Here is a 23969-nt window from a genome sequence, read left to right on the forward strand (position 1 = left end):
ACTTTTGACTCGGCTGACGAGGGCAGTTTCGACCAACTTGTGTTCTGCATAGAACACCTTACTCTTTGTAGTCCCTGGTGGCCTTCAGGAGCTTCAAGGAACACTTGTTGCGCAACGTGAAGTGAAGTAGGAGATTCACAATGGAGGTCAGTGGTGCCACCTTTTGGTACGCAAGAACTATTGCAAGAGTTTACTGATCCAGTCTAATTCAAGGGGAGTTTCACCTGGATGAGGAATCTGCAGTTAGATGGAGTATCCACCTTGAGGAGGATTACCAGAGGTAAGTAAGTTATTTTATAGGAGCTGAACACACGCTTAAAGTCATGATCAGCAGAAACCACACTGCTAGTACTCAGCAGGCACGGACCACAAAGAACAAGGTTTTTGAAAGAACTAACTTAAGCACCACTGTGCATGAAGTGCTTTAAATTCTATCAAATATTAAGGAATGTTTTACAACTCTCTGTCTCAGAAGGAATCCTTTTCAAAATAGTTTCTTAAAAGAAAGCATTTACGGTGGAGGCCCTACGATTTCTGCTGTTCATCATTAGTGGTATTTTGATTAATTGAAATGCCTCTAAGTGATTTGTGCAAAGTTTTTTTTTTTTTTTTTAAATACAGCAGTTGCTGCCATCTTAATACTTCCTTGGGGAAAGTGTTTTTAAATCCCTTCAAGTAATGACAACTGTGGCGGTCTCATAGTCACTTATGAGCCACCATTTTGCATTGACTTCCTCAAATAATCCGTGATGGGGCACGTTGAGGATTTCCATTTAGAATGATAATTTAGTTCCATTAAGTTCTGAGCCGAATTAGTGACTTGATGTGCTGTAAAATGTATCATTTTTTACCTTACTGAATTACCATCAATCATTTTTAACACACCACTTGGTGGTAAGCCCAGTGTTTATAAAATCACATTTATCTTTTTTGTTTTTAAATAGGGCAGATGTGTATTAATGTGTGCTGTCTTTAAAGAGGCGATCTTGAGCATTGGCAGAGTTTAAGAAATTTCTCAGTCTTTCACTTCGCATGTAGTATTTGCACATTTCCATCATGAGCAACCATTAGTGAAACTCCTCTCCAAGTGGTGCATTTTGAGGCATTGTTAGCGGCGTGGATGTGGCTATTGGACATGAGCAGATGCTCCAGCCTCATTCTCTCCCAAGGCAGGCTAGATGCCATGTTGAACTTCAGCTCAATGAATAGTAAACAAGGTTTGTATAATAAAGTCTGCTAGTTCACTGCTGAGGGTCATAGTGGTTGTTGGCCCTGACTGTTAGCTAAAGGCCAGAGCTGAAGACCTATGACAAGATTGATGGTCCGTAACAACCGGTTTAGCTTGTAGTAGGGCTATTGCAGTACTGAAACATTCCTCTCAATGGAGGGTAGAATTTTGTTTAAAAAGAAAACCAAAATGGGATGTTGGGGCAGAAGGCTACACCACCAAGAATGGCCCTAACCAACTCTATTGCTGCAATGAAGCTATCGTCATTCTACTGTTCTTGTGTAAATTTGTTGTGGTCCAGCATTCAGTGGCAGGGGTCTGCTGCCTCCCCACAACAAAGCCCACAGGTGAGCTGAAATCTTTTGGGACAGTGGATTCTCAGTTACCGGTTGCTCTTGAGTGGGACTCTTTGATACTTGATAGCTTCCCGTGGGATGGGCTCATTATCTCTCCTTGGTATAGGTCTCCTTTGGTTACTTGATGCCTCACCTTTGTTGGGCTAATGTCTGAACTCTATATAGCAATCCCTTAATGGCTTTCCATTGATAATATTAAATACGACTCGTGTTGCTCCAGGATGGACTTTATAGATACCCTTGTTGAACCAACATTTGATTTAAATAATGTGAGTTTAATAAAATAAGAGACCTAGAATAAATATATAGATAAGAACTGCGTCTAAATTCCCACAATGACTTGGAGCTCGTAACTTGCCTCAATGGTCTTGTTTCTAGGAAGGCACAAAGATGATTGTCAGTGGATTTTGGCTTCATACCAATCCCTTATAAGTGATCTTTGATCATTGCCATTGGGGAAGCAGTGATGAGAGGCCTAATTATGCGATCAAAGACACAAGGGGATTTCTCTTCTTTCTGCATGTGATGCAGCATTTATAGTACAAACTGCACATTAAGAAAATGGACCGTTTTCTGAATCGTAAGCTAGCAATGGCGAGTTTATTCAAGGTTGGCATCGGGATAGTAATGGTCAGACATGAATTTCAGATTATATCAGGTGGTTCCCTTTTCAGGTGCAAGTCACATCATTTTACAATATGAACGGGAGTGACGGACCTGTCAAGCAAAATGCACTTTTAAGCTTGCCACTTGTACAGCTTATTTAGATTAGACACACGCTTCTTCAAAATGGAGTGGTTAAAATATATTGAAATTCTTGCTGACAATTTATAACCTTATAACACAATTAGTATGATTGTAACTACCCTCTGGTATAGGCATCAGTCGCTCCAAGAAACATTTAGTCTCTTTCATGCGTTCAAGCTTGCCCAGTAGCACCACCATCCTAAGGAGTTTCACAAGTATGTAACAATGGACAAGTGAGTTATTACCGGTAGCTTTGACAAAATTTCTGTAGGTGCTAAAATGAGCACTCTCCTAATTCCTGTGGGACATGCCCTGGACAAACAACTGTTGCACATAATCATGGTGGGGTTTAAAAATATACCTTACTGACCTACTTTCACAAAAATGTATAATTTGCAACACTTTCTTCCATTGGTTACATATCAACGGCATGAGTAAAGTTGAGTGCATTATGTTCTGCCTGGCTTTCTACCCGTGAGACGTACCATACAGCAAAAACATGATCACTTTAAAAGTAGGCTTTCGAGAATCTTGAGGGTGTCACTGGAGTGTTTGGGCACTAATACAAAAGTAGTTGCTAGATTTCAGGTAAAGCAGAGTGTAGCATCCTACTCGCATCGCTAGCAAGAACACTGAGTGAGTGTTCTTCTGTTTTAAGAATGGATAACCCTCTGTGTGTCCTGAGTAGGAGCGGTTGTCTGGTGAGCTACCTCCTGTTAGGTTTAATCTGAATAAAGTAATTCACCTACCTTTGGAAAGCCTCTTCTTTTCACTGACAATGAGCAGCGAACACCTAACGGGAGAAAAGTGCCCCTGTGTCCCAAATCATTGTCTGTATTATCTGCCATCCAGCTCTTCAAAGATGGCCAGCAACCAAGACTGAAAAGACTTAAAATGAAGGCAGACCATGTCTACAACTGTGAGTGTGCGATACAAATATCAATGTATAAATGGAATGGTTCTCTCGCGGTAAGGGAAAAGCAACAAAAACGTAGGTAAGCCTAAAAGTATCAAAATAGTAGAGTTGAACAACTAAAATGTTAAGTAAATACATATCAATTAAAAAATAACAATGAATTGTAATGATGCAGTTTATAAAGTGTGACGGCGCAGTGCAAAATTAGGGAAACCAAGGTGCAATACAATTGTTAAAAAGACATGAAACTAAGGACAACAGCCTGTATTAGGACATACATCATATGGTAATTTTGAAAAATCTGAGAAATACTTCCAAGTATATATAATTGCAATTCACTCACTTGGTGCAGTCCATATTAAAGATGAGGAAAGTCGACATTTTAACCCCTGAAGTTCAATTTACCAGGCCATCATCAGGACACCTAACATAAACGAAAAAAAAAGGAAAACACTAATCGCCAATAGTTGCAGAAAAGAATTCGCTCTTGGTGAAGCATCTACAGAATCAACACAAAGTGGCTTGCCTAAAAGGTTATATATATATATATATATATATATATAATATTTATTTATTTCTGTAGTAGGGGATCTCTGTGAATAGTCCTAATCTAGTGATTAGTCCCGCTCATGTGCGGGGACCCCCGGAGCAATCAAAAATAATCTCTTAAACTGTCTTCTTTGCAGTACTGCATAGACACTTAACCCCTTCGATGCTGGTGACGGAACCATTCCGTCATCAGTCACGGTTGGTCTGTGCTGATGACGGAATGGTTCCGTCACGGCCACGCCCGTTTTCATAGGGGCCCAGCACAGGAGGAAAATATCGCCCGCAGCGATGCGGTTAAGAGAGAATTAAAGACAAATAATGCAGCCTATACATGCAAGGCTACACTGTCCAGTACTTCAACTAGAAATGCAAGGATATTCCAAAAATATCCCACTTTAGACCGGTCTGCCAGATGTAACCATGGAAAACACTTCCCCCTTCACCAAATCCTTGGAAGGATAGGAAGGACAGGACAGACAAGCCCCCATAGGCTGCCATTATGTGGCTTAAAAAGGGATACCGTGCCTTTAAGGAAACTTTCCAGAACTCTCCTGGTATCCCAGAATGCACAGCAACTCCCTCCACTTTCAGTTCTTTTTTCCGGCTCCTGCTAGCAGGACCCTGGAGCATTGAGCGCTCCCTTTTTTGGGTTTATTTCTAAATTGTGCACTTTTAAAGTGTTAGAGTGTGTTCACTCGACATGTTTTTGCCTTGTCTACATCTGACTGGAGTTTCTCCGCTGTTTTGGCTGTTCTTTTTATCAAATATGCCTGCATTATTTGATAAATGTCCTGAGTGCTCCAGGTAAAAGGCAAAATAGGATCCTCACAGGGTGTGCATCCTGTGCCTGCCTTCTTCTCATGTTCCTGAGGAGTGTGATATCTGTCTGCAGTTTCCTAAAAGAACCCCCAAGGACAGGGAGAAGACCAGGCTCCAAGGCTTGGAGCTGAGAAGACCGCAAGGACAAGGTGGGTCTGGGCATGAAGGGGCTCCTTCCTCTGCCCATGCGTCGGCCTCTGGGGAGCTCCCCAGTAAAGAAAAGGCCAGAAAACACCACCGGTCTCCGTCCACGTCGATAGCCTCGACATCGGCGGGAATGACCACAGTCTGTTCTCCGTCTCCCCTGGGCTCCGGGTCGAAGTGTCGTTGGCGCTCGACGTCGAGGGGAATGACGTCGAGATCTCCATTGACGTCTAGGACTGGTTCGTCGTCGAGCTATCATCGACGTCGAGAGGGGTCAAGATGCCGGCGCTCACCGCCGAGGCGACACCGCCGGTCACAGTCGACGTCGACACGTAAGTTTGCGACGTCGAGACGAAGATCAGCGTCGAGATGGAGGTCTTCGACGCCGAGGAGATCGCCGTCGTCGAGGAGACGGTTGACGTTGAGACACCGCTCGTCATCGTCGAAGAGACGGCCATCGACGTTGAGACGACGTTCGTCAACGTCAAGGGACGCTCAGCATCGAGGAGGAAGACTAGACGTTCTAGGACTAGGACGGAGTCCCCAGCTTCTGCGAGCACGTGGTCACGGCGGCGCCGCCGCTCGCCCATGAGGGAGAGGGCCTCTAGATCGCCCCCCTCTGATCAGAAGAAGAAGAAAAGAAGAGTGGGACGATCTCCGGGCTCGGAGAACTCTCAAGCCTACTCGCCTGCCAAACCGAGGTCACCTACACCGCCTCCTTTACCCGTGGGTCCTCCTCCACGGACCCCGACTCCTCCTCCACAACCTCCTATGCCTCCACTACCTCCAGTTCCTCCTCACCGCCCTCCTCCACCCGGTCCGCCGAGGTCTACTTCGCTGCCTCATTTGCCGACGCCTCCTACGGGGCTTCCACAGCCTAGGCTCCCGGCTCTACCTCCACAGCGCCCTCCTTTCCGGCCGGCAGACCGCCCAAGACCGCGGAGATCGAGGTCTCGCTCACGGCGGAGAGATAGGTCCAGGAGTCGCCATCGCTCCTCTACGAGCTCCAGACGATGCCATAGGAGGGACAGATCTAGATCCCGCCACACGGACTCGTCCAGTGCCAGGGATTACTCGCCGACCCTGTCTGACTCCCCTCGGACGAGGGTGTCCCCGATAGACGATATTGTCTCCTTCCAGGAAGTATTGCTGCGAGGAGCGGCTAAGCTGGGCATCACGCTCACTACGCCCACACCCTTGACTTCCGTCATTTTCGAGACCCTTCACAAGAAACAATTGTCTCGTCCGTTGGTACCAGGGCTAGTGGAACCCGCCATGGAGCTCTTCCTCACCCCTGCGGTTACTAAAGCATCGACTTCCAGGCTGCAAAAGAAGTATCGGGCCCCAGACACGGATCTTGCGTTCCTTCGCTTGGACCCTGCGGCGGATTCGGTGATTGTGACGGCGGCGAGGAAGCAGCACGCAACCACCCCGTCATCGACAGTGCCTCCTGACAAGGAGAGCTGCACGGATACTGCCATGGGGTCAACCTGAGGCGCCACGCCTGGCTGCGTCTGACGTCCTTGAAGCCCGAGGCGCAGCAGAGGGTGGCCAATCTACCCTTCTCTGGTGAGACCCTGTTTGGTAAACACGCAGACGAGGAGATGGCCCGTATTAAGGCGAAGGCGGAGACCTTGATGGCTGTCGGATTCGAGAAGCCGAAGGAACAGAAGAAGACCTTCCGCTCGTTCCAGAGACGGTACGGGGCGCAAGGTAGAGGGCAAGGTCGCCAGGCTGGACAACAACAGCTGCAACAGCAGCAGTTCCAGCGGTACCCGCGCCAGAGGGGCCGTGGTGGTCAACAAGCTTCATCCGCGACCAAAGGCCCGGCTGGGACTAGGCCCTGAGTTGTTACTTCCCCTTCATCCGTTACCCGCTCAGTTGGGGGGAAGCATTCAACATTACCTGGCAGAGTGGAGAAACATTACTCAGGACAAGTGGGTGCTGAATATTGTTTGCAATGGATACAGTCTTCGTTTCACCAGCCCGCCTCCAGCAATTCCACCGGTCGGCTCACAGTTTCGACTGCGGGAGCTCCAGGCGGAGGCCGATACCCTGTTAAGAAAAAGGGCGATAGAAGACGTCCCTTTGTCTCAAAGGGGAAAGGGTCTTTACTCACGCTTCTTCCTAGTACAGAAGAAGGACAAGAACAAGTTCAGGCCCATTCTGGATTTGCGACAAGCAAACAAGTGGATTCGCAGGGAGAAGTTTTGCATGCTGTCCTTGCACCAGATCTATCCTCAGCTGCAGAGGGGAGACTGGCTGTGCGCGATAGATCTGCGAGATGTGTACTTCCATGTGCCCATTGCACGGAAACATCGAAAGTTCCTGCGCTTCCTAGTCGGCACCAATCATTATCCGTACACCGTACTACCGTTTGGATTGAAGTCTGCACCCAGGACTTTTTCAAAATGCATGGCTGTGGTAGCAGCGCACTTGAGAAAGAACAAGGTGTTTGTCTACCTGTACCTGGACGATTAGTTGATCAAAGCCTCCACCTTCCAGGAAGCACAGTTGCACTTCAACAGGACAGCCTTCCTGCTGAATAGTCTGGGGTTGCACATAAATCTGTCCAAGTCTGTCCCGATTCCTGTGCAGTGCCTACAGTACTTGGGAGCCTCCATCAATATGTTGTCGACAAGCGTGTCTTCTTCGGAGGAGAGATGCTTATCTAGCCTTCGGAAGGCTCAGGCTCTCATAGCTGCTCCATCTACAACAGTGAGGACGGTGTCTTCTCTACTGGGATCGATGGCCTCTTGTATCTTTCTCACTCCACACGCGCGCCTACATATGAGGCTGCTACAGGAATGCTTGGAGGATCAGTGGGACCAGAGGGCAGGGTGTTGGGACGACCGGATTCAACTGTCTCTTCACGCCCAACAGTCCCTGAGATGGTGGTGCTCGGCAGAGAATCTACTCAGAGGGGTTCCTTTCCACAAGGATATCCCGACTCGGACTATCGTGACGGATGCGTCTCTCCTGGGCTGGGGAGCGCATTCAGATCATCTACAGATCCAAGGGCAGTGGTCTCCGGTGGAGTTCACGTATCGCATCAATTTCTTGGAACTCAGAGCTGTTCACTTGGCACTGAAGGCCTTTCTTCCGTCCTTCCAGACCAGCTCCTTGCTTGTACAGACGGACAATACGACCACGATGTATTACCTCAACAAGCAGGGGGGCTCGAGATCGCGCACACTGTCACAGGAGGCACAGGCGATCTGGCACTGGCTGCTAGCCAGAGGATTGACGATAACGGCGACTCATCTGCCCGGTGTACAGAATGTTCAGGCGGACGCCCTCAGCAGGCTGCTGCAAGAAAACCACGAGTGGGTCATAAACGACGAAGTGTTCAAAGACATCTTCGCCGTGTGGGGCACTCCAGACATGGATCTGTTCGCCACCGCCGAAAACAGCAAATGCAGCGATTTCGCCTCGAGGTATTACTAACCGGGGACGCTGGGGGACGCGTTATGGATCAACTGGTCGAACAGCTTTCTGTACGCTTTTCCACCCATTCCCCTGATTCCGGCAGTGCTCATCAAGCTGGCCCAGTCTCAGGCGCGAATGATCCTCATTCCTCCGGAATGGCCCAGGCAGTGGTGGTTCACAGACCTGCTTCATCGCTCGATCCTTCCTCATCGGCGGCTGCCGTGTCGGCCGGGCCTTCTCACGAAGTTCGGTGGGCAGATGGTGCACCCCAACCTCTTATCGTTGAGTTTTGTGGCATGGCTCCTAAGATAGTGCAATATGGCCACTTAAATCTCCCTGAGGATTGCATGGACATATTGAAGGAGGCTAAGAGGCCGTCCTCTAGGACCTCTTATGCTTATAAATGAAAGAGATTCTGCATCTGGTGCATGCCTAAAAACTATGATCCTATGAACTGCAAGGAGGATGTTATCCTTCCATACCTTCTGCATCTAGCTCAGTCTGGCCTAAATTTCCATTTTATTAAGGTTCATCTGGCTGCATTGACTGCTTACAGAAAATGTCCTTCGCAGACGTCCTTCTTCCAGATCCCTGTGATTAAGGATTTTTTGGAAGGATTGAAGAAGGTGTTCCCTCCTGTTCGACTTCCTTCGCCGGCATGGGAACTAAATGTGGTGCTGTCCAGACTGATGAAGGAACCTTTCGAGCCTATTCATAAGGCTTCGCTGCAGCACCTGTCTTGGAAGGCGGTGTTCCTCGAGGCCATTACATCGGCCCGCAGGGTGAGTGAGATTCAGGCATTGTGTTGCCAAGAACCTTATGCTGTGTTTCATGCTGCTAAGGTTGTTATGCGTACTCTAAGTTCCTTCCAAAGGTGATTTCTGATTTTCATGTTAATCAGACTATAACTTTACCAACTTTTTTCCAGAATCCTTCTACTCCAGCGGAAAGGTCTCTTCATTCCCTGGATGTTAGAAGGGTGTTGAAATTCTATCTGGATAAGACCAAAGACATTCTCAGGTCCGACCAATTGCTTGTCAACTATGGGTCAGTTAGGACTGGTCTGGCTACTTCGAAGCAATCTATCTCTAGGTGGATTGTCGTGTATCCAGCTTTGTTATCAGAAAGCGAATAAGACCTTAGGGGGTAAGCATAAGGCTCATTCCACCAGGGGCAAAGCAGCCACAACTGCTTTGCTTTGTAATGTTCCCATTGCAGAAATCTGCAAGGCTGCCACTTGGAAGTCGGTCCATACCTTTGCTAAACATTACTGTCTGGACTCTGATGCCAGGGCAGATGCTCAGGTCAGACAGGCTTCGCTGCGAAATCTATTCGCATAATAGTGGTGTTGTCTTTTTCTCCACCGCCGGGTTGTTTTTGGATGGGCTTGCCATTCTATTCATTAGATTATAACTATACACAGGGATCCCCTACTACAGAAGGAGTAGTTTCTTACCTGTAACTCCAGTTCTGTAGTAGGGGTATCTCTGTTATAGTCATAAGCGCCTGCCCTCCTCCCCGGTGGAGAAAGTGATGAAATGAATGCTACAGGTCTAGCTGATACACCTCCAAAAAGAACTGAAAGTGGAGGGAGTTGCTGTGCATTCTGGGATACCAGGAGAGTTCTGGAAAGTTTCCTTAAAGGCACTGTATCCCTTTTTAAGCCACATAATGGCAGCCTATGGGGGCTTGTCTGTCCTGTCCTTCCTCTCGATCATTCCAAGGATTTGGTGAAGGGGGGAAGTGTTTTCCATGGTTAAACCTGGTAGACCGGTCTAAAGTGGGATATTTTTGGAATATCCTTGCATTTCTAGTTGAAGTACTGGACAGTGTAGCCTTGCATGTATAGGCTGCATTATTTGTCTTTAATTCTCTCTTAAGTGTCTATGCAGTACTGCAAAGAAGACCGCTTAAGAGATTATTTTTGATTGCCCTGGGGTCCCCGCACATGAGCGGGACTATTCACTAGATTATGACTATAACAGAGATACCCCTACTACAGAACTGGAGTTACAGGTAAGAAACTACTCTATATATATATATACACACACACACTCACTCATTCTCTCTCTCTCTCTCGTCACTGCACTTTCAAAACCTATAAAAGTATTGAAGATATGGCAATATGGCATAAGATTAAAAAAAATAAGCCAGCCCACAGATTCACTGAGCCAAAATAACAATCAAACAATATCTATACAAAAACCTTTAAGGTGATGGAGAAAGAGGGTTTCCACTGTAGAAAACCAATGAAGCAGGAATGTCTGTCTTAGTAAATACCATAAAAATGGTTATCACGTCGCAAATAAAGGTGCCATAAACAAGCATGGACAGATACTACTATTACAATAAAAAACAACTTAACTGTAATGTCAGAAACAGTTTCAAAGACCTACAACTGGGGGCACAGTGTGTGTCAACACCCAGCATGAGGTCTGTTAGAGACATACTCATTTAAGCTCGAGTTACCTTTTTTCCCATGTCCCCCGTGCACTTGAGTTGAAGGGCACCCAGTACCCTTAAACAGGGCAAGGAGGCATCTCCATAATGTGGGCATACCCGAAGGAACCCATCCGTCATAAGGACTCCAATCTGGTCTTTCAAAACAAGGGCAGGAAGAACCTATACCTAATATGGCTGCATCCACTTACGAACAGTGTAATTCCCAAGGCACACAAAGTAAAGGCATTCCCTTGGTTATGTAGGAACCTCTGCACAGAGAATTGCAAAGGTTATGAGAGTAGGATATTTTGAAGAAACTGAGGTGTCGAAATGGTTGGCTCCTGTGGTTCTAATAAAGCAAAACAGCAGCAAGCTTTTTTATGTGTAGATTTGCGTGATTTTGAACTCCGCAATCTGGGTGGATAGACATCCTACCCCTAACATTGGGGCGATGCTGACGACAAATCAGAGGAGCTAGCATTTTCTCCACTTTGGCCATGTCATCAGCATACCATCAAATCTCTCTACACTCGGATCCCATGCTGCTGCCTTCTTTCATCATGGTTAACAGACATATAGGTATAAGTGCTTGCCATTTGAGTTGGCTTTGACATTATTCAAAGAGACATTTACGAACTATTTAAGAATATGTCCAATGTTAAATACTTCCAGGATAAATATTGGGATTTGAAGAGATCATTAAGACACATAATAGGGTATTAGAGGTACTTCAGGACAGCCGATTGACCATTAAGAGGGAAAAATGCAAAACTGATGTTGAAGGAGTTTAGTACCTTGGTCGGTGATTAGATGAAAATGGAATCTCTCCAAAAGTAAAACTAGTCAGGCTATTATTGAAAAAACTCCTTTAACACAGAGCAACGAATAATTGAGAACATTCTTCGGGATTACAGAATATTACTATTTCCTTATTCCCATTTTTCCAGACTAGACTGAGTAAATATGTAAACATATGCTGAAAACGGATATTTAATTGGTGCAAAGAGTGTGAGAAGGAGTTTTGTGATCTGAAAAAGATCATAGCTAGAGCACTAAAAGGCGTTCAACACCCAGGATAAATCTTTCATTAGTACCTATGCTAGTAGCATTGGGTTGGGTGCTGTTCTATTAGAACTCCGTCACTATAAAGATGTTACCATTGCATAAACACCAAGGTCATTAATGGAAGCAGAGAATAACTACTTCACGATTGATAACATGTTGGTGGGGTGTGAATTACTTAAAAAGGTTTATGTGGGAGACCAAATCTGTTATACGCACATATTATCGTCCTCTTGTAGATATTTTTACCACTAAGGCGGTAGGCTGTGCCTCTGTGAGAATTTCAAAGTGACTTTTGAGATTGATGGAGAATAATAACAGACTGTAATACCTTCCTGGAAAAAAAATAGTTTTAGCAGATTCTGTCACGTCTGCCTGTGGAAGATATTCAGGTTGGTGAATCGATTGATTAAGAAGTAACGATTTCTGGTGTGCATGAAATAACAGAAGGTCATATTTTGCATGATGAGTGAATCACTCTGAAAGAAAATGTTCTGTTGGATGGCTTAAGGAGGGTCTTGTGTTGGAACTGGCAGAATCATTATGCAGATAGGGAATTGTCATACTCAGGAAAGATTATAATGAGAAATGATTTACTGGTAGTTACTGAGATGTTGAGAGACAGAATTTTAAGACTTGTTCTGGAAGGTCATGTAGGGATGAGTGGCACCGAATGCCGTATTAGAGCAGAGTTACTGGTGGGCAAGACTTGACTGTGATGTGGAACGAAACAGAGGGCATTGTATACAATGTGCATGGTGCGATAAGTACCCAAAACAGTGCTACAACCACCAAATTAGTCTGACAAGCTGGATGCACCATGGAAGAAAATTGCCCCAGATATTTCTGGTCCTTACAGTGTTATGGGTCTCAGACCCATATATGTGATTGTGGTTGTAGAGTATTATTCACAATGACCAGAAGTGAAATGTATTAATCGGGTTACTCCAGAGGAGGTTATCAAGTTCCTGAAAGATTTATGGGACAGAAAGAAGGAATGACTGAGGTTATCTTAAAAGGCAATGGAAAAGAGTGTTTTCCATACTATAAAAGATTTCTTGGCAGTAAAGGGAACTGAATAGGTTCAGTTGCCTATATATTATCCCCAAGGAAATGGTTTGATTGAGCGGTGGATGGAACACTAAAAGAGGGTGTGCAGATAATTTGTGGATTTCAGTAGAAAATGCTGTGAGCAAGTTGGTGTTGTCATATCAGCCAAATCCCAACAGTGTCACATGGATAACCTATTTTGAGATTGAGGGGTAGCAGCCTAGAGCATTGTTGTGTAATTGTGTGGAGAAGAAAAATGTGAGAGCAAATAATAAGGAATTGGCCAGGGTGTGTTCCTGTAGAGTTGCAGGAAGGAGTTTGTGTTTGAGTGAGAAAACGACATTGGGCAAGCACAGTGTTGTCCACATTTTCCCAGCTCCTCCAGAAAGAGTAGATCCTTCTTCTATTCTTTTCTATTGAATGATGGAAATTCAAGAAAGTGGTGAAACTACTTGCGTGCCTGATACAGGGTGTGAAGTAAGCGAGTGTTAAGAGTGGTGGCACTGTATTATTCAATGTATGAAAATTGTGGATTTTAAAATGACTTGGATGTAATGTTACAATTTTTTTTACCTAGATGTGTTAATTTTTCATTTTTTTTGTTAATAGTATTTTGTAACATATTTCATTATGATGCCGTAATATATGTGTTTCTTTTTTATAATTTAAGGGAGGAAGAATGGTGGCATCCTGCACTCCTTGCTGTGAAGTGAGCATTCTGTTCTAATGATGGACAAGGCTCAGAGTGTTCCGAATAGGAGCAGTTGGCTGGCGAGCTCCCTCCTGTTAGGTTTGATCTGAATAAAGTGTTTCACCTACCTTTTCTGTTCACAGAGCAGTTGTTTTCCTTCTGTCCTAGCTATTTAAATGTTGAGGCACAAAGTGTTGTCTTTTGTTTTGCCACATTCACGACAAGGAAGATGGTATTGTGGATTCTTACAAAAGACAAGTAAGCCTAGCTGTGTAAGTGGATTCCAACATAGGATTACAATGAAATGGAAAGCTATTTCTATTGGGCATTAGGTCAGAAATGTGCCGTTGTTTGTCACAGGAGCTTAGAAGAATACAAAGAAGGGCAACAGCAGAGAATAAGTAGTTGAACTGGTCATCTCGGAAAGAATGTCACCCCTATATTAATAGAACAAGCATTGGCATAACAAATAGGTCTCGCCTTTGGCATCTTATAAGTGTTTAGTTATCCAGCACAATATCCTTGGTGCAACAACTTCAACTGTTGCATGGCTAAACACTTATAAGGTTCTAAAGGCGAGACCTATGCCAATGCTTGTTTAGGACTTGTGCCCTGTTGGAGGGGTCCAACCTCATACCACATCGAACTACGAACCAGTATTTGTAGATTCTTTGTCCCTGCTTCATTTGTGTATACATTTCACAGACAATCAATCAATCGGAGTACTTGTAAAGTGCGCTACTTAACCGTGAGGGTCCCAAGGCGCTGAGTGGAGGGAGGGGCTGGGGGTGCTGCTACTGCTCGAAGAGCCAGGTCTTGAGGAGTCTTCTGAAGGCGAGTAGGTCTTGGGTCTGCTGTGTGTGGGTAGGGAGGGTATTCCAGGTCTTGGCGGCGAGGTAGGAAAAGGATCTGCCGCCGAAGGTCGTTCGTTGGATGCGGGGGACAGCGGCGAGGGCGAGGCTGGCGGAGCGGAGCTGGCGTGTGGGGGTGTGGTTCAGGTAGGCTGGTCCGGCGTTGTGGAGTGCTTTGTGTGCGTGGGTGAAGAGCTTGAAAGTGATCCTCTTGTCGACGGGGAGCCAGTGTAGGTCTCTCAGTTGGGGGGTGATGTGGCTGCGGCGGGGGATGTTGACGAAAAGTCGGGCGGAGGCGTTTTGGGTGCATTGTAGTCGTCGTAGGTGTTTGGCTGGGACTCCTGCCTAGAGTGCACAGACAGCGCTGTGTAAAGAAAGATTTTCCTATAAAATGATTATACAATTTGTTTCTGAAAGTGCTACTTTTCGGTTCAGTGATCCATGCATGAGATTATGGGCAGATCATCTGGGGTGGGGAGCTACGGCAGCAAGTGAACTTGGGAGTGCATGCCTGTTCACCTCAGGGTGCTGCTTTGAGCATGGCTTCCTCTGTGCTAGGGAGGCAGTGAGGTGGCGCCCGCCAATAACACAAGCGACATTAGTCCAATCCATTGTCGTAGAAGGCTGCTATGCACGTGGCCTCTGGAGGTGAAGACATCATGGGGAAACACGCAAACTCTTCCGCCGCCCACCTTCCGCCTGGCAGCACCTTTACAAGCGTTGCACCACACAAAAGAATCTCTTCAGGCTCTAAAAAGAGCCATTCGACCCGGGCAACCGGGTGGTTTTGTAGGGTGAGCCCACTGAAATCAACTGTGTTTTTTGAAGGATGAGCAAGAGTTTCAAAATAAGTGAACTACTTAGTCTAAAGAGGCATTTTAATTTTTAGGGAGGTGAACAGGAGTACAAGGAGCGGGATAACTTCCAAACATTGCTGATTTGGAGATATGCAGTGGCTTTTAGTTCTACTTGTAAGCGCAATTTACAGGAAGTGCTATTGTTCCAATTATTTGAAATAAACAGGACGGAATTCGCACAGCCCAAATGAATACATCTCACGCTATTGGCTGTTTGGTGTATCATTCTGCTTTCTAGGAAGTGCTTCCATCGGAATGCAGGAGGGACTATTTTACGTCTGAAAACTAAACTCAGTCATCACACTTTTAGCCACACTCAATTCTTTAATACATGTTCTACGCAGAAAGCTATCATGTTTTCCTACTTTTGTTACAAGTATTTGCAAAGCTTATAGGTGCGGCTTTCATGTGCAAAATAAAATTTAATCTGGGCTGCATGGTCTGCGCTGCAGCAGGGAATGGCTGGGCACCACTTAAAAAACAAACACTTCAACAAGCTGTGGAATATTGCATACACTCTCATGGCCTAGTTACAAAAAATATATATTTTAATCATTGAGTGCTGTAGTCAAATGCTGCTACTTATTTCCGAGTGAGATGTGAATTTAAATTATTTAGCTGAATTATTAAGTGAAAATCAATATGCAGGTGAAGTAAATTAAAAAGGCTACCCATTAATTTCTTAATAGAGATTGCTTTAAACCCAACAGCGTTGTTTCTATTGATGTAGTTATTAAAGTTCAAGCCATGGTTTGATAATATTTCAGTTCCTGGTTCTGCTACACTGGGGGCAGAGGTCAGAATGGTGCAGTTTTGCCACATTCCATAACAAGGGAGTCCAATGTAGGTGCATAAGAGTTGGATCCTTGACAAATCTTCAGGATATCCAAATACCATAAATGTACTTACAATGAATCAAAATTATTGCATCTAATTAAATTTCGGTGGGGATCCTAAAAATCTGTTATGGAGTTGGCCTGTCTCTACGACAATAGACACCTCTGCTGTGGTGTAACAATAGCCCCGCAGCCCCTGCAGTGCACGGGGAGGTCGAGCTCCAGGGATCCTCTTCCGGCCCTGTACACAGGCACTGGGACTCTGGCCTGGGAGCTCCTGACTGGGTCTAGCGTCTCCATGTACTTTGCAGGGGGGCCCCCTCAAACTTCGTTATGCCACTGCACCTCTGGGGAATACGATGGCAAGGCCTAAGCAGGCTGAAGACAGTATGGGGACACGGTCACGCCCAAGATACGCTATGTTATGCATATTAGTATAGTGCACTAATCACATGTGAGGGTATCCAGACGCAATGTAAGTTCTGCTTTGTGTGGTGTCAGCGGCTTGCACAGATATATGCAACATATGTCGCGTCCGTCAAGATCTATCACCGGGCCATTTGTCGTGCCCGAGCGGCATTTTATGCCGAGGAATTCCGGAACAGCACTAACCCGTCGAAGGCCATCTTCAAGGCGGTGAAAGATCTTATGTCTAAGCGGTCTATCTCAACGGTTGAGAGCTCTGTCACACACTGTGAATCCCTCGCTTCCTATTTCTTGGGAAAAGTCCAGTCTATATATCGGACTTTCCCGAGCACTGGTATAGCGCTGGGTAGCCCTAAGGAGACATCCTACCAGCCCGCTCTGCTCTCATTTCCCCCCCTCACCTTGGAAGGGTTTGACAAACTTGCTACGCAAGTTAAATCTGGGTCCCCATCCGATCCAGTGAGGCCTGCCCTCTTTCGAGACAAGACCTTTGTGGGGCGCGTGGCTATACGCTCTCTTGTCAATCTCTCCCTAGAGACTGGGGTCGTTCCCATCAGCTGGAAGCAGGCGGTGGTGTCTCCGATCATTAAAAAACCATCTCTTGACCCGTCCAAGCCGGAAAGCTACCGTCCCATCTCGCTGCTGCCCTGGCCAGCTAAGTTGACAGAGGCCCATGTCAATCTGGCCCTGTCTGAACACTTAGCCCGGTCCAATGCCCTCGATCCCACACAGAATGGCTTCCGTGCTGGCCACAGCACGGAGACTGCCCTTCTGGTGATGGTGGAACATCTCCGTGCAAGGTTGGATGCTGGGCAGACGGCGGCGCTGATTTTGTTAGATCTCAGCACCGCATTCGATACTGTATCGCACAGCATCCTCCTTAGGCGGCTCGAGGAGATTGGTATCGGCGGCCAGGCGCTGCAATGGTTCCGCTCCTTCCTAGACAACCGCTCCTTCTGTGTTGCCATCCCTCCCTTCAAGTCCAGGTTCCAGCCTCTGGCCATGGGGGTTCCGCAGGGATCCTCGCTGAGTCCCACGCTGTTCAATCTCTACGTGAGACCGCTGGCTGATGTCGCAAGGCAGTGGGGCCTAACCATGGTCTCATATGCCGACGACACACAGCTGGCGGTTACTCTCAGCGGGGATGCGGAACAGGATGCCCCCAGGTTTCAGTCCGGACTGAAGGCGGTGGCCAGCTGGTTGACAGGTAACTGTCTCCAGCTTAATGCCACAAAAACAGAGGTTATGGTTGTCGGGAAGGGAGTGGAGCTCTGGGGCGATCAGTGGTGGCCTTCGGAGTTGGGCCCCACTCCGACCCCAGTGTCGGAGGTGAAGAACCTCGGGGTCTGGTTAGACGCTGGTCTTACATTTACAGGGCACACCAAAAAAATCGCAGCCTGTTGCTTCGGTCTCCTAAGAGGGTTAAGGCCGGTGCTTAAGTTCTTCGACGCCCCTACCAGACAGCTTGTGGTCCAGGCAACCATCATCTCTCGTCTGGACTACGCCAGCTCTTTGCTGGCGGGGGCCAACCAGGCTGAGTTAACCCGTCTGCAGCGGGTGCAGAACGCCGCGGCGAGAGCCATTGTTGGACTTCCTAAGTTCTGCCCGGTGTCTCATGTCATCCGCTCCCTGCACTGGCTCCCGGTTAGGAAGCGTATTCTCTTCAAGGTCTTGTGTCTGACCTTCAAAATCCTTAGAGGCCCCGAGATCCTGGCCAACTCCATTTCCTTCTATGTCCCTACCCGCAATCTTCGATCTCAAGGGCAGGCCCGTGCTGTTGTCCCCAGATTTAGGCTCAGCAGGATGGGGGGCCGTTCCTTCAGGGTGAGAGCCGCGTCAATCTGGAACACCCTCCCAGTTGAAATTCGGCTGATAGAGGACTTGCTGTCGTTTCGTAGAGCCATAAAAACCTTCCTATTTTAGTTTCCCTGTTTCAGTACTTTCTGTAGCACTATCTCCATGCTGTGTTATGACTGCTTAGTGTCTCTGCGCCGGGATGCTCCTTCGCTGGAGTCGCTGTGCGCATAATAAATTGTTATAACATAACATAACATAACATAACAAACCATCAAGCTATGATACTCTCGGCTCCTTGTGTAATGTGCAGCCACCTCCGCTCTGCTGAGTGACTGTGATTAGCTGCCCCTGGTGATTTAATGCAAGCGTGTCTCAGGCTGGTGAAATACACCTTTAATACATGCTGGGAGTGCTGACAGGCGAGAGTTATGCCTGGTGATATGTGGGATGGAGCGTGAGCATATATTGTAGGTTTGGTGTTGGTGATTGCTTCACGCCAGTCCGTTCAGCCCCAGCCAACAGCGTATGCACTACAAGTCATTCCTACAGGGTGAGCTCCTTGGACACAGCGCTGAGAGAAGAAAGCAGCGGTGGTTCGGAGGAAGACCGGGAGAGAAGGGGAGAATGGAGAGTGTTAGGGAGAAGAAAGCAGGAAACATCTAATAATAGGGCAGAGAAGGGAAAATAAACAAAGCAGGAGGGAGAAAGGGGCATAGAAAGCAGATGACGGAAGAGGGACTGGGTGAAAGGGGGAGCAGGCAAGAAAGTGTGCAAAGATCGGGAAACCAGGGAGAGTGAACAAGACAAGTGTTGGCAAAGACAATAGATGTTACTTTAAAAGGCTACACTATTGGCATTTCCCATGTTTTTTTGCGAGAGCTTGAGAGGGGGCACAGAAAATAGCAGGGTGGAAGAGTAAGAAAACATACTGCTGGTTGGTAAAAAAAAACAAGCGCGCGGCGGCAGGGGGCCTGCGGGAGCGTTCAGCAAGGTGCGATGATTGCGACCATATGGCGCTGCACGCTCCTGCAAGGGAATCGCCAGACGTGCACGCATTGCAAGCAATGCAACACGTGCACGTTTTTTACTCCAATGCTGTGCCGATGGCTAAAGGTCTCTCTCCTATGCAGCACATGCGCGCTACGTAGGCGAGACCTAAAAAAAGGGTGTGGGTTGCAACCCTATGCAGACTTGTGATTTCTAAGCAAAAACATATAAATTGTCCATCATCGCCATCCAAAGATACTAGAGTACGTGAATAACTAGGAGTGTGACATATTTTTACACCACCAAACTGAAAGCAGCCTCGATTTTAACCAACTAATGTCATTCTACGTTGACCTTTAAAGATACCTTATTACATCATTGCATTAGCTTTTTAAAACTTCCTAGATAGGCGTTTCATGACATCCCAGGGGACCTGCTTTCCAGTAGGATATCCAGATTTATGCTAAAGAACATACTGAGCATTCTATGATATTGTGAAAGATGTCTGCCAAGAAAGAATATGAATATTTGACCATTCAGGTCATCATGTGAGACTAGAGAGTAATAAGAAGAAATAAACATTTGAAACTCTTTACTGATGCACTGCATCCCAAAATTCTATTTTTTTGTTAGCCTATGTGATTATTATTCATGAGATTTGCTGCAGTCATGAAACCTAAGAAAAAACCTATAATCCACGGTGTGTTATTTGTATTGGATGGAAGCTTGTAGAAAGGTCTTTAGTGGTCGTAACTGAGCATCCATGCACCTGTTCAATATGTTGGGAGAGCGAACATCAACTCGGTTAGATTGTACGCTATTTTCTGCCAGCCTGTGGAGATAAGAGAACACAGAGGCATTCTCTTTACATAAGTTCAAAGTATCTGAATGTCCTTGAGTCTATTCATCGTGAAGCTGGTGCTTTGTTTTTGGTAGTTGAACTTTGGAAGTTATTTCCTTTGGACTATTTCAGTACCCTCAAGGTCTTGTAGAATGGGGTTGATGTGTAAAGGTCAACACCTCAATAAAAATGCACACAAGCTGGGCAATGATATTGAGGGATACAGTAATCTGCCTCCCTCCATGGACATCAGGTCGGTCCTATGGTGAAAGAGTTTTGCGATTCCTGCGTAGAACTTATTACCGAAACCATGGGGAAACTGGTACAGAGCAACTAGTTTTAGTTTAGTTTGTTCAGACTAAAAACTCATTAAACCAATCCAACATCGTCAATTTAAGCTCACATGAGCCTCCATTATGCATTTTATATTACAGATCCTAATCAAAGGAAAAACATCTTTCCTGGAAATTTCACCAAAGGATAAATAGTAGAAATTGCATGCGTTTCACTCACATCATCATAATTCCATTTCTTATCCATCAAAACTTCTCAATCGAACCAAGTGATCTATTGCGAGGCAGGTACATACCTTCTCAATAAGAGTCCCAATCCTTGACTCATTTATTGGCAATTTAAGCATTACCTCTAGATTTCAAGTGTATGAGTTCCAAGTTAGTGCTCTCAATCCATTCATTATTGCTAAACTTGAATATTAAGCCCTCTTTTGCATGTTGTGTGTCATGGGAAAGCCATGCAGATCTAAATTATAATTCATGTATTTGATGTGTTTGAACATGGAAGTGGTAAAATGCCATCACTGTAAAGAAGGACTCGCTTGAGTCTTAAAACTGTACCTTCTGAATGAATGATGCTTCGATGACACTTAGTGATTGGGCTATACCATGCCAGTCTTGAGAACCTTCCCTGGAGGGGGATTGCAAAAGTTCTTCCTGTTGAAGGTGAGGTTGATTACTCTTTGCAGGTCCTTTTCCATTTAGTCAAAGGACGTGAGCCATGACTGCAGCTGTTTCGTCAAAACAGATATTATGGTTCCGATCACTGTGTTAATTAGGTCCAAGGACCTCAGCAGTTAGACGCTTCAGTTGAGCATGAAAAATAATTAATGTTAGCGGGTCAGAGCAAGGAAGCTTCACACCAGAGATGAACAATAGAGATGACTATGTTAGGTTTGATCTTCCATAGAAATTAGCATTTGGACTGGTAACCATGGAGAAGCTGAGCCATCATCACCCACGCAGATTGAACTTGGTGTCAGGGCAGTCACAAAACTAGACTGCTGTGGTTGTGTGTTCAGAGGAGATTGGTCGAATGGGCCAGTGCTTTGGAGTGCCCTCTATGTGTATCCAAACATTAAGACTGCCTCATGTGCTTCTTCATGCACAGTTTCTTCACTAGCTGTTTGAGGGGGACTTTCCTTTTCAACAACCACTTGTCCAGTGCAGGAGACTTTTTTTATGCAGGCGCAAAACAGGAGTCAGGAGAGAGAGTCCTACTGTATCAGACTAGGACTGCCCACAGTCCTTGTGGTAGCTTCAGACTTTGATTCCCAAGTCTACATCCAGAAAGAAAATTAAATCGACCTGTCTGTGAAACTGATGTGCAGCATAAACGCATTAGCACAGGGCTTGCTCTACTCTGTACAAGAGCTTTTGCTTTCCAGGGCGAACAAGTTTTGGGAGTGTAGGTTTAGATTCCCTGCTCTGAGCGCTTCATAACCACCCACAAGTACTTCAGAACAGGGCCCGGCTATCAGAAGTAGTCTTTGCCCAGTTCCTAGAATGGTCTTTCACCCAGTTACTTTCACTCCTCCCCCTACCACTACCTCAAATGCAGTAAGAGTGTACAGAGGCACCCCAAGTACCAGCGATACCAGAACTCCCTCATCCAAATCAGTCTTCCCTTTAGGGAGAAGTACACCTTTACTGAATTAGTAAGCCAAGTTTAGTACATTCAAAAGCTGATGGCTAGCACCAGTTCTAGTAAAATATTGCCTGGGTCAGACCATACGAATGTATAGATACAGGGTTAATAGATACAGGGTTTCACATGAATGAGCTTCTGGGGTTATCAGAAAAAAGAGTGGGAGGCAGAAGTGCCTTTAAATTGACATCCACATCTTGTGTTTGAAGACTAGTTTTTAATGAGCATTGGATCTCTTCACAGGTTCATCCAAATGATACATTATTTCATACATTTTTAAAACAGATTGTATTACAAGATGCATGCTGCACCCAAGGTGAATGAAACTGGTGGTAAGTGTAGTCTGAGAAGAAGTGCACAATTAGGAAGTTTGCATACGATGAAAACGTTTATTTGAAAGAGTTAATACCAAAGAACTCACACAATTGTTCAAGGGGTGTTTTTTAGTTTTTAAGCTTTTTAGAAGTCCTGTGCACATATTTAAATGGTTTAATAAGAGCAATAGTGTAGTGGTCAAGTGAGTCCTGAGAATAATTCCAAGCACAAACAAATGAAAATTTGATATTTCAAAAGCTGGAACAGACTATATAAAATGGGCTGCCCAACATTATGCCATTAAAACTTTCACTTTGGTAATGCCTTATCTGATAAAGATTTTAACTTATTGCAGATTTCGTACCTTAGAATATTACCCAGGCATCAAACTGGATCCAGAGATTTTTGAGCAGTATCCCTGCGCTCGGGTAGATGGCATTGTTCGGCTCAGCTTCAGCACCATCGATCATGCCGGAAGGGACATGTGTGGTGCCTAAATAGGCACCAGCCCCACCGCAATAACGCCTGTTTCTTTTTAGTACTTTCCACAACAGAAGCGTGGAGTCAAGAGAAATACTGACAGATTGGTATGCATGTCTAGGGCTTTCAGAAGAGTGACCCTTAAGCCATAATCCGTTCACGGCTGGGAGTATCGGTAAGGAATCTGTGCCTAGATAGTCTATAAATCTCACTCAACAGAGAAGTACTACAAACAGTATCCTATTCCCTGGGATCCAAGATAGACAGGTGCTACAATCCATGTAGCTATCCACACGGGAATGGTAAATCTCATATCCACTCAGACCCAAGACAAACAAGGGGAAGACAATAAATGTCTTAATACTGCCCTCATACACTTTGCAGTGTCGTGCTTCATCATAGGGCCGCATCATACATCCAGGTGCAGACCAACACTCTGGATGGAGCTCAATTAGGTTTTTTTTTATGAAGAACAGTGGTGAGGGTAGAAAAAGTAAGAAAATGTTACAGAACACACAAAAAGCATGTACAAAAATGTGACAAAACTTAAAGAAGGGAAATATATTCCCCTAAAAGATGGGACCAAACAGTCTAGATACATATATTTAAAACAACCTAAGGGTCAACATTTACTATTTTATTCTGTCTGTAAACCCTTGGTAGTATTGTAAAACAAGATTAGGGATATAAAGGCGGAGGTAACGGCCCCTATAGCCCCACTGCACATACCAACATGTTTCTGCCAATATTATGCGCCCACAAGGATCGCTCTGGCATTCATCAGGGTGTTGGTCCCTTGTTACTGGTCTTCACCCCAAATCGAGTGTTTACCTCTTTATTCGATCTGTGGAATAATATCCAATTCTTTTATACTCTGTGAATTTTCTGAGAGGGAGCACATTTCTGTAAAAAGAAAAAGAGAAGGGGGAGAGAAAGGACAAAACCTCTCAGATTTGTATTTCCCTACCTCTGTTTGTTCCTCCTAACAAATAAATAATATCTTCAACCCATTAACCAACCTGTGTGTAACTGAACCCACACAAGTCCCACTTTGAGTTGCCACACTCCCCAAACACCACAGATTCCTCAATATTCATGGAATATGTACACTCGCCCTTATTCCTCCTGTGTATGTAAGGTGTTTAAAAATTAGTCCCATAATATTGTACTCACACGTGTTCACAAGGACTTCTCTGAACCCGGGA

At 45.6% G+C, this 23969-nt stretch overlaps 1 protein-coding gene across 4 annotated transcripts in view; it reads left to right on the top strand.

Moving 5' to 3' along the window:
• The window catches only part of NIT1 (nitrilase 1), an 84851-nt gene extending 71280 nt beyond the window's left edge, over positions 1-13571 (top strand). For all 4 annotated transcript variants that reach the window (XM_086945423.1, XM_086945424.1, XM_086945425.1 and 1 more), the window contains one exon: positions 13413-13571. In XM_086945423.1, coding sequence (XP_086801549.1) covers positions 13413-13450 — 38 coding nt within the window. In that variant the 3' untranslated portion in view covers positions 13451-13571. The remainder of the gene's footprint in view (positions 1-13412) is intronic.
• Positions 13572-23969: the final 10398 nt, after the last annotated feature.

The sequence above is a fragment of the Lissotriton vulgaris genome, chromosome 12 (genome assembly GCF_964263255.1).
Source record: "Lissotriton vulgaris chromosome 12, aLisVul1.2, whole genome shotgun sequence".
NCBI lineage: Eukaryota > Metazoa > Chordata > Amphibia > Caudata > Salamandridae > Lissotriton > Lissotriton vulgaris.